This window comes from Ziziphus jujuba, chromosome 8, assembly GCF_031755915.1.
Source record: "Ziziphus jujuba cultivar Dongzao chromosome 8, ASM3175591v1".
NCBI classification, from domain to species: Eukaryota; Viridiplantae; Streptophyta; class Magnoliopsida; order Rosales; family Rhamnaceae; genus Ziziphus; species Ziziphus jujuba.
Genome location: NC_083386.1, coordinates 28,959,047 through 28,970,284, shown reverse-complemented (window position 1 = coordinate 28,970,284; position 11,238 = coordinate 28,959,047). Strand labels below are relative to the sequence as shown.

Genomic DNA, 11,238 nt, shown 5'->3' with positions numbered 1-11,238 from the left:
TAATTAATAGGTCCACAGTCTTTGGTCGTACATTCACAGCCAGACCCAACCAGGGCCAACTTCATTTTCTTCATCCCCTGTTTTCTCTTCTAGTGGGTTTGACCGATTAAACTTGCCGGCTTTCAGAGCTGTACCCAAAGTTCCCCACCATTTTTCCCAACCTCCATAAATTGACCTGCACTATTTTTTCTCTTTTTTCAAGCTCCATCCATTCTGTAATCTTTTTTTCTCTCTAAACCCATTTTTTTATTTTATTTTTTTTCCATGTTTTCATCAAAACTCTTTCTTGTTGTATATATGAATTTCAAGCTCACCAAAAACATTGAACAACCATAATTCTGTTAGAAACCCTTTTTTTTTTTTGGCAAGCTCTGTGGTTTTCCATTTTATATCATCGTCATGGTTTTGGGTAGTTTGATATTTTGCTTCGTCTCCTTCATAGCTCTTTTCTTCGTTGTTAAATTCTTGTCAAAAACCTCTTTGATTTTCTTACTTGTTAAAGCTTGGCACTCATTCACAGACCATTTTCATGTATATCAATTCTACAAAGTCCCACAGTTCAACGAGCATTTCCAAGAAAACCAACTCTACCGCAAGATTTCAACATACTTGAATTCTCTCCCTTCAGTTGAAGACTCCGATTTCACAAACCTCTTGTCCGGGTCAAAATCCAACGACATATTCTTCCACGTCGACCCGACCCAATTGGTCCAGGACAATTTTCTCGGCGCTCGAGTTTCATGGACGAACCAGAAATCGTCGGAGCCAGATGGGTCCCGATCGTTCGTGCTGAAAATCAAGAAGAGCGACAAGCGGAGAGTTTTCCGACAGTATTTCCAGCACATTCTCTCTGTTTTCGACGATATTGACCAGAGGAAGAAGGAGCTTAAGCTCTACATGAATTCCATCAGCAATTCCGATCGAGACGAACGGTGGAGATCGGTTCCGTTCACTCATCCGGCGAGCTTCGACACCGTAGTCGTCGATTCTGATTTGAAAAACAAAGTCAAATCCGACCTCGAACAGTTCATGAAGTCCAAACAGTATTATCACAGGTTAGGCCGTGTTTGGAAACGAAGCTATTTGCTTTACGGTCCTTCGGGCACAGGAAAAACCAGTTTCATTGCCGCCATGGCTAAGTTCCTCTGCTACGACGTCTACGATATCGACATGTCGAGGATATCAGACGACTCAGATTTAAAGATGCTTCTTCTGCAAACAACTTCTAAGTCGTTGATCGTGGTGGAGGATCTTGATCGCATTCTGATGGGGAAGTCAACGGGCGTGAGCATGTCGGGGCTGTTGAATTTCATGGACGGGATTATATCGTGTTGCGGTGAAGAGCGTGTTTTGGTATTCACGATGAACGGTAAAGATCAGATTGATCAAGCGGTTATGAGGCCGGGACGTATAGACGTTCACATACACTTCCCTCTATGCGATTTTTCTGCGTTCAAGAGCTTGGCGAACAGTTACTTGGGTGTGAAGGAGCACAAGCTGTTTCCTCAGGTGGAAGAGATTTTCCAAACCGGGGCGAGTTTGAGTCCGGCTGAGATCGGGGAGATCATGATCTCGAATCGGACCTCGCCGAGTCGGGCTTTGAAATCGGTTATTTCCGCTTTGCAAAGCGTTAATGAAGGGAGACAGAGATTGAGTAATAGTGGATCGGGTCGGTCGGATTCGGGTGAACCCGGAGCTTTGTTTTGCCGGGAGAGTGTCCACACGGTGAGGGAGTTTCGGAATCTGTATGGGCTTTTTCGGTTGGGGAGTAGGAGGAAAGAGGAGCCTTGGGATTTGGGCCCCACAGAGAAAGACAACGCATAAGAAATATTATTATATGGCTGGAGAACTTCGGGGCTCCCAATTATTGTCTATCAGAATTTTCGGAAGGTTTTTTTTTTTTTTTTTTTTTTAAATTATTTTTTTATTTGTTACTAATGTAAAAGTAATATCACACAGAGTAGAAATTGTAAGTTAATGTGTATAAGATGTTGGGTCTCAATCAGGAAATATTTGATTGAGAAGTCCTTTGGTACAAGTATTGTTTTATGCTTGTCTATTCTCTCAGTTGCTTATACTTTGGGTATGAATTTTTCGCCCATTTTTTGACTTTTGCCATACACCAAAAAAAAAAAAAAGATGAATGACTTTAGCTGTAATCCAATTTTATTTATTTTTTTTTTTGGGGCCAAGTAAACCAAAAAAAAAAAAAAAAAAAAACTGATAACTTGAAATCAAAATGAAATTTTAGATGAACAATATTTTATGATTACTTTGTTTTGTTTTTTATGGGGGATACAAAATTACAAATTATAAAAAAGCTTAAAATTGATTATTTTAGATTTTGATTAAGCGGAGAATTTTCAATTTGGTGAGTCAATTTGTAGACTTTCTCGTTTAGCTCTCAGCCACCCAATATTATATTATATAAATTGCATAAGCTTTAGATTATACCGAGGAGGAAGATCTTATTTAAGTGAAAGATTAATGTAATATTATCATAATTAAAAAAAAAATCATAATAATGGCTATTAAAAAAAAGAAAAAAGAAAAAGAAAAAGAAAAAGAAACAGCATTGTATAATCCTTATTTATCAAAAAAGAAAAAAATTATCTTATATTTTTGTATTTGACCAAAATCCATCCAAACGGAGCCTAAAAGGAAGAGGAAAAAGAAAAGAAAGGAAAAAGGTGGAAGTTTCGCAATCACGTGCATAACACGTGAGGAATGAGCACGGCGACATGGTGTTGTTGTAGGAATCGAAGATCACACCAGTACCAGTGTTTCTTCTCCAATCCAAATCCCCCACCCCCTAACTGTCAAATTCGCGGATCGTTCGAAGGATACGACATCGTATTGTTGGGTTTCTTTCTTTCCCTGTAAACAATCGCGGATTTCACAGTCTACGAGGTCTGCTCTCCTTTCATTTCCTCGCGAATCTCGTTGCCTTCTAACCTAAGGTACATCCAAAAACAATCCCTAATCCCCTAACTCCCCAATTCGAAATTCGGAATTTTTCTTTATCGAATTGTAAAACCCTCGTCTATTTTCTTCTTGTTTTTCATCTTGTTTTTTTTATCTCAATTGTTCTCCAATTTGCTCGATTTATTTGTTTGTGTGTCAATTTGAAAAAAAATTAAAAAAAAGGAGATTGATAGGTTATAAACGATTTAGGGGTTTAAGGAATCTGAGCTCGGTAATTTCTGTGTGATTCTGCGTTTTCTGTTATTTTTGAGTTTTGTGATGGTCTGTAAATGCATGCATTTATGTTTTACTAGGTTGTATTGGTGAAATTTAGCAGTGAAATCTTGAGCTTATGAGTTACGGTGTGCGTGTTGAGCGTTCTCGGCGAAACGCACAAAATGTATTTGCTTTAAGCTAATATCATATATATTTCTTAATTATAATTTTATTGTTGGAATTAGTGAGTTTCAATGATATTATATGCAGAGTATGATGATTTTTAATGTTAATGTATTTGGGTTGATTTCTGTGGATTTGGAATTGAGTTTCATACTGGCTTTCCAGGTTCACTGAGTGAGTGAGGTTTTAGGTGCTGGGTTCTGATCTCGAGCAGCATGGTAAGGTCTCATGAGTGGTTTATTATTATTATTATTTTAGTTACCGTAATTGCCATCTTGTGTTTAGTCTGGTTTTAATCTTGATATAAACATTTTTTAGAACTACTTGATTGGAGCTTTCAAGCCATCTTGTCATATCTCGATCACATTTACTGATGCAAAAAACCGGAAGCAGGTAATCAAAATTTAGTTATTTTGTGTTTTGATTTGATTTTATTGAAACAGATAGAAAAATGCAATTGTTTGAATGCTGTTTCTGTTGAGGTTTGAAGAGTTTTATTTTTATTTATATCTGTGAAAATTGATGGATTTTATAGCATACTTTTGCATCTTAACTTAGGGAAGATGCTAGTGTTTCTTCTTTGAATCATGTTTCTTTGTTTTGTGCCTATATGAATTTGAACCTCTCTTCAATGTTTAGTTTTATGAGGAATTGGGGTTCATTCAGAAGTTTCTTAATATTCATGATGAAGCATTTCCCTTCGTGATTTAATTTTACAGGTCCAGTTAAAGAAGGAAAATGGTCAAACCGTAATGGTTCCACTATTCCAAAGTCAAGAGAACATTGCTGGCAAGGTTTGATGTTTAATATAGTATTAATTTAAATCTTAAGTATTGCAGTAAAAAAAGTTAATTTTTAGTTATTATATCATCAGCATTACATATTAGAATTTTAAGATATTTTCTTTCTGTGGTGGTATTTGCAGATCTCTATAGATCCAATTCAAGGGAAGAAGGTCGAACACAATGGTGTCAAAGTTGAGCTCCTTGGTCAGATAGGTATGTTTTTGCTAAAACATTTCAAACCGTAATGTTTTGCTGGAAAGATAAATTAGAAAATCAAAGTCAGTCAAGCATCGATATGTATAAACCATGATAAGAAGTTAAGCACTCAGACAGTTAAAATCCGGGACATTATAAACATTTCTAATATTCATTTTTATAAAGAACTTGGCTAACATTTTCGAACTAAAGGTTTCAACTTTCATGTATGTGTGATCTGACCACTGATCTATTTTCTAATTCCTGGGTCACTTATTTGTGACTTCTGTTCTAACTGTTTCCTGTGTTAAATAATGTGTTCCATTGTACCGTTGAAAAGCGCCCAGGACCATCTTTTTTATATTTTGAACATGTAATCTAATAATTTTTTCACTCTGCAGAAATGTACTTTGACAGAGGCAACTTTTATGATTTTACTTCCCTTGGTGAGTATGCTCTGTCTTAATATTCATTAGCTTTGGACAGTTTCTACTCTATGTTTTGACACTATGAATTGATTCATTGTTAATTACAATCATTCCTCTCCCAAAACTCTGAGGATGGAAAGAGAAACTGCTTTATTTGGAATGTTTAGCAAATGTTCTTGTGATATCGATAATTAGTAATTGTCTATATCTTATTTAGTCCAAACATTCAATGAATTATTTTCCAACTAAATTGCTTTGATTTTATTATGTTTTTTTCACAAGGAAGCTCTAAGCTAGCTTTTGTTTGCAGTTCGTGAACTGGATGTTCCTGGAGAAATATATGAAAGAAAAACTTATCCCTTCGAATTTTCTACTGTTGAAATGCCATATGAGACGTACAATGGGGTGAATGTGAGGCTTAGGTAAACTAATCATCAACACATTACTATGTTTAAGCCAAAAAAAAAAAAAAAAGAACACATTACTATGTGAGTGGTAAACTTGTTGTTAATTTTGAATTCCATTCTGCATATTTTCTCTTTGTAGGTATGTCCTGAAAGTCACAATAAGTCGTGGTTATGCTGGTAGCATAGTGGAATACCAGGATTTTGTGGTAATACTCTCTCGCTTTCTCACTCTCTCTCTCTCCATAACAGTTAATTATTATAATTTTGATTGTTCAGGTTGAATATAATGTATTAGTCTAAACAATGTGCAACCGGAATTTTACCTTGCCATTATCCATTATTTACTTAATTTTTTTAAGAATGTAATGAATTTTACTTATATGCCTAATTAAAAGTTTGTGCCTTAGGTTTATGATATTTTGTAACTTAGATTTAGGATATTTTCGTATATAAGCTTTCCATTTGAGCATTGGCTGGTTTTGACATCAGGTTTCCTGCTCTACTATTTTCTATATATCCTGTACCATTGTGGTCATTTTGTACCTTCCAGCCTTATCAAGCTGCTGTATATGTTATTATCTGTGTAATTTGCAAATCAGCAAATGTAATATCTCATTCTAGTTTTATCTGATGTCATTTTATGCTTCAGGTTCGCAACTACTCCCCACCTCCATCAATTAACAATAGTATCAAGGTGAGTGCATAACTGCCATATGGCCCCAGTGGTATGGTGGTCTCTATTATCTCAATCTGACTCCTTTTATGACCTTGTCATTTTGTGCGAGGGATTAAGTAATCAATACTTTTTGAACATTACAGAGAATAATACCATAGTTAATTTTCCCTGTCTTTCTAGTAATCTCGATACCTTTGCAGATGGAAGTTGGAATTGAAGATTGCCTACATATTGAATTTGAGTACAACAAAAGCAAGTAAGTGTTTTCACTTTATTTCTAAAGGGTCGCATAGTAGCTTTCATTTTTTTATTTAGTATTATTTTTCTTAATGACAAGTACTGTTGAGCTAGTATAAGTTTTGCTGTTTCTCACTCTTCCTTGTCTGTTCACTTAAGTGTGCTTAACAGTGTTTAATGGCCAAATGCTCAAAATCATATTCTTTTTCCAGCTGTTAGAAAAAAATTCTGTTACAGCTTACTGGAACATCAATATGCAGGTATCATCTGAAAGATGTCATTATTGGCAAGATTTATTTTCTTCTTGTAAGAATCAAAATAAAAAACATGGATCTGGAGATTCGGCGTCGAGAATCTACAGGATCAGGGGCCAATACTCATGTTGAGACTGAGACACTCGCTAAATTTGAGTTGATGGATGGTGCTCCAGTGAGAGGTATATTAAGAATTCTTCCTCACCAACCTTGTAAACTACATATAACCATGCTTCTATATGGATTTAACAAAAAAATTAATTTTTACCTCTGCAACTTGTATCTTTAAGCTTCTGTATAACCCCAAAAAAAAAAAAAAAAAGATTACTGAAGTTCCTGTGAAATAGCTGATTATGTTCTGAAACTTCGCATCTCCAGTTGGCCATTATGTAATAGAATATTGAATTTATTATTACTTTTCAGGTGAATCAATTCCAATCAGACTTTTTCTTAGCCCTTACGAACTGACACCAACTCATCGCAACATCAATAACAAATTCAGTGTCAAATATTATCTGAATCTTGTTCTAGTTGATGAAGAGGACCGACGGTACTTTAAGCAGCAGGAGATCACTATATATAGGCTCCAAGAGACGTCCTAATTACTCTTTCTGACTACCATCCATCACATATCCATATAATGTGGACAAGAAGATTAATTGCCTCACAAACACCTTGTAAAGTCTTGAACGTTAGGACATGTTTTGCTGATGGAAGTGTACTGTTTCTTTATAAGAAGCTATGGTTGCTTCTTATTCTACTTATGGGTTTGATACGAGATGGTTGCAATTTGTACATGGGCAATGCATAGAGGCTGGGGATGATCTCTGGGATTACGTTTATGAACAGTGATCAGATACTGACTTTTTCACTTTGCAGAGATTTTAGAGTAAAAGGATTTGCATTTTTTTTTTCCCCCTATTTTCTGTTGAAACTATTTATAGTTTGCTGTTTTGATAATTGAAGAACAAAGGGTAATACCCACAGAAATTTCTCTTTGGTATGCCATGGTTACTTTTCGCTCATGTTGTCGTTTTGTTATTTGGATTGCTTTCTTTATTTCTTTTTGTTTTTTTCTGGTTTGTTTTTGAATGATGAATATTCTTTGGCAGGTTGGTAAGGCGAAGCTTGTATAAATGTTCTTATATAGGCCTTAAAGGAGTGTAAATACCCATCAATCAAAGGAGAGGAAATAACCCATCAATCAAATAAATACGTAAAATTCTTAAATAGCTCTATCTAAAGATTTTGTGATGTCCAGAAAACTATATACTTTTAGACACTAAACCAAATAATCATATTATCAATAATATAATTTAAAAAAAAAGAAAAGAAAAATGGATAAATCATTATTTTAATTGTTATTGTTTTTTTAAAGGGCAAAAAATAAATATCTACATTATTAATTAATTAGGATTTAGATTAGAAAAAAAAAAAATTTGACATTGTAATAGAGGCTGCTTGTCGTTCGTCAGTCATTCAACAAAATAATCATTATCAATAATATAAATTTTGTTAAATAAAAAAAATAAAAGAAAAATATATAGATGCATCATTAACAATTGTATTGTTTTTAGAACAGAAAAATAAAATATACACACCATTAATTCATTAGGATTTAAACATAACAAAAAAAAAAAAAAAGAAAAAGAGGAAAAATGCATGATCAAGGAAACTGTTTATTGCTTTCGGAGTTGTGACACATCAAAACAACCATTATCAATAATGTAATTTTCTTAAAAAATGAAAAAAAATATACAGAGATATTTTAGAAAATAAATATAAACATCATCAATTAATTAACTAAAATTTAGATATTTACCATTAATGATCAATTTTTAGATTGAGTCATAACTGATTTTTGGTTGAGTGTTTATCAAGTAAAAAAATCGTACTTTATTGATTTAGAGAGCCATTGAAACTCTAGTACTCTACAAATTCTAAAAGCTATACAGGCTTCCTTCTTTTTTATTTTTTTTCCCTCGCTACTTTTTTATAAAACCCGGTAATTAATTATAAAAAAAAATTACCTGCATGTCTTTATTATTGTTAAGATAATTATTTCTTATTTATGTGTTTTTTCTCGTAAACTTTTATTTTCTTTTTATAGTTTCTTGATTTTCTATATTTGTTAATTTTATGTATTTTTAATTTCTGTGTCTCTCTCTTTCTTTTTTGTATAAACCTTGCATCTTTTTACTAGTATTATTTCTTGTAATTATGTGATTCTTCTTGTAAACCTTATTTTCTTTCCACAGTTTTCTTGAGTTTTCATGTTTGTTAATTTTATGTATTTTTAATTTCTGTGTCTCTCTCTTCTTTTTTGTATAAACCTTGCATTTTTTTACTAGTATTATTTCTTGTAATTATGTGATTATTTTTGTAAACTTTATTTTCTTTCCACAGTTTTCTTGAGTTTTTATATTTGTTAATTAGATATATTTTATGTTTTCTTTAAGTTGATTCACTGTTCTACTGGTTTCTTGACGATTTTTCAAGTTTGCTTTGTTAGAGAATTTGGCTGGTTCTATGCAATTTTTTTTCCCAGCTTTGATAATATCCTGCAATTGAGAGCTATAAGTTCTAAATATTTTTGTTGTTGTTGTTGTTGTTGATCTAAATAGTTGTTTTAGTATTATAATTCTAAATATCTGATTTTGACAGCTTATTGATCCACATATTCTAAAAGTTTGTGCTCTACAAATTCTAAAAGCTATAGGATACCCCCTTTTTTTTTTTAATTTTTGGCCCCCTCTCTGTTTCTTCTTTATAAAACCTGCATATGTTTTTTTTCACTGTTATTACTTGTATATTTCTTCTCATAAACTTTTATTTTTTTCCTACGGTTCATGGTACTTTTTTTTTTTGGTCTCTATGTCTATTTCTATTTCTGTATAATATTGGTTAGAATGTGTGATGATTGAATTTGCTCATTGTGTTTGTGAAATCGAATGGGTCTTGTTAAATCTTTCGTAAAAAGTTGAGTAACTTTCATTCAAATTCTTATTTTAGGTTGTCATTTAGAGTTTTGCATAGCTATATGTGATTTACCTAAATTTCTCCTCTGCTTCGTTCAGCGTTCAAGGCCTTAAAATTCTTAAATCACAAGGAGCTGAATGGACAATCCATGAGAATAATGTGGTCGCAGAGATACTCGTTGACAAGAAAAGAGGTATTGCAAATCTTTTTGTTAAAAACCTTGACCCATCCTTCACCAGTGGTCAGTTGCATTCTATGTTCTCCAAGTCTGGGAGGATATTATCTTGCAAGATCGCCTCAGAGAATGGCAAAAGGAAGGGTTTTGGTTTTGTGCAATTTGATGCTGAACAATCTGCTATGACTGCTCGTAATGCTCTACATGGTACACTGGTTAAGGGAAAAAAATATGCCATGCTCTAATGGTACACCGTGGAAGATAGTGCGAATGTTAAATAATATTATAGATAATATAGTTATATATTATTTGCACCATGCTCTACATGGTAGACTGGTTTTTTTCCTCTCATTTGCACTATATTATAAATAATATTTTGGTAGACATGCTCTTGCTCTATAATTTCCTTCCGCACTTTTGCACTATCTTCCAGTCTACCATGTATAGCATGGTACATTTTTTTTCCCTTAACCAGTTTACCATGTAGAGCATTACGAGGAGTCATAGCAGATTGTTCAGCATCAAACTGCACAAAACCAAAACCCTTCGTTTTGCCATTCTCTGAGGCGACCTTGCAAGATATTATCCTCCCAAACTTGGAGAACATAGAATGCAACTGACCACTGGTGAAGGATGGGTCAAGTTTTTTAACAAAAAGATTTGCAATACCCATTTTTCTTGTCAACGGGTATCTCTGTGACCACATTATTCTTATTGATTGTCCCTTCAGCTCCTTGTGATTTAAAAATTTTAAAGCCTTGGACGCTGAACGAAGCAGAGGAGAAATTTAAGTAAATCACCGATAGCTATGCAAAACTCTAAAACAACTTAAAATAAGAAGTTGAATGAAAGTAATTCAACTTTTTACGAAAGATTTAAAAAGATCCATTCGATTTCACAAACACAATCACAATCACATTGAGCAAATTCAATCATCACATAAACTAACCAAATATTATACAGAGCACAATTGCCGCAAAGAGGGTGCATCAACAAGAAGAAAGACATGTCATTTCATAAAGTACAAAAAAATAATAATAACAAGAACCAGACGCTCTTTCGAAAGGAAGAACCTCAAAAAAGAAAGTAGAGTAAATAAAAACAAGAAAATGGAAGGAAAACAAAAACAGAGCCAAATTCTGAGCTATAATGAAACACAAGAACAAGAACAGATTCAATGACTCAAAAGTTGTAGGAAGGAAGAGAGAGCAAAAGGGCATTTTGGAGAAGAAAGAGAAAGGAAAAGCGATGTTGGCGTAGGCGTAGCGAAGGGACTCGCAGGTGAAAGAATCGTGGCAGAGACGCACAGAGGCAATGGGGACCCATTAAGCGAAACGCATCGACAAGGTCTGCTTCGGTGACTTGTGGGTCCAGGTCTCCTACGTATAGTGACCATATCCGATTATCTGCGCCGCTGCTGGGTTCGGCTCTGGCTTTGGTGTTGTCACCGGAACCGGAAAGCCGAACATGAACTGTATCGCCATTTTAATTCTTTGAAATCCACTCAGAGAGGTTTTGCAGAGAAAACGAAGAAAGCAAGCTCGAACGGAGAATCTAAGAGGGATAAAGAGAATGTGTGCTGTGTGTGTCGTTGTAACGGTTTTGGGACTCAGAAAGGTCAGGGTCAGGTTTGTGTCTCTCTCAGTAGTACACTACTTGTTTCTATATATATATATATATATATATATATATCGACTTTTTCTTTTTCTTTTTTTCCAACTATTTCATCATATAATTAA

At 34.0% G+C, this 11,238-nt stretch overlaps 2 protein-coding genes across 2 annotated transcripts; both read left to right on the top strand.

The window, feature by feature from the left end:
* On the top strand, nt 1-2,220 carry LOC107435818 (AAA-ATPase At2g46620). The gene has a single exon (XM_016047443.4). It carries the CDS (start codon nt 400-402, stop codon nt 1,822-1,824), a length of 1,425 nt encoding a protein of 474 aa, XP_015902929.2. The 5' UTR covers nt 1-399; the 3' UTR covers nt 1,825-2,220.
* A 652-nt stretch (nt 2,221-2,872) lies between these two features.
* LOC107435820 (vacuolar protein sorting-associated protein 26A) lies at nt 2,873-7,370 on the top strand. The gene is made up of 12 exons (XM_016047444.4): nt 2,873-2,960; nt 3,529-3,581; nt 3,682-3,756; nt 4,083-4,157; nt 4,289-4,361; nt 4,745-4,789; nt 5,082-5,193; nt 5,318-5,384; nt 5,828-5,872; nt 6,055-6,110; nt 6,352-6,527; nt 6,769-7,370. Exons 2-12 carry the CDS (start codon nt 3,579-3,581, stop codon nt 6,945-6,947), a joined length of 906 nt encoding a protein of 301 aa, XP_015902930.1. The 5' UTR covers nt 2,873-2,960; nt 3,529-3,578; the 3' UTR covers nt 6,948-7,370.
* The last annotated feature ends 3,868 nt before the right edge of the window (nt 7,371-11,238 follow it).

Coding starts and splice junctions, on each gene's coding strand:
- LOC107435818 (XM_016047443.4), top strand. CDS start 400: ATGGTTTTGGGTAGTTTGATATTTTGCTTCGTCTCCTTCATAGCTCTT.
- LOC107435820 (XM_016047444.4), top strand. Junction 4,362..4,744: donor TGAGCTCCTTGGTCAGATAG/GTATGTTTTTGC, acceptor TTCACTCTGCAG/AAATGTACTTTGACAGAGGC. Junction 5,873..6,054: donor CAATTAACAATAGTATCAAG/GTGAGTGCATAA, acceptor ATACCTTTGCAG/ATGGAAGTTGGAATTGAAGA.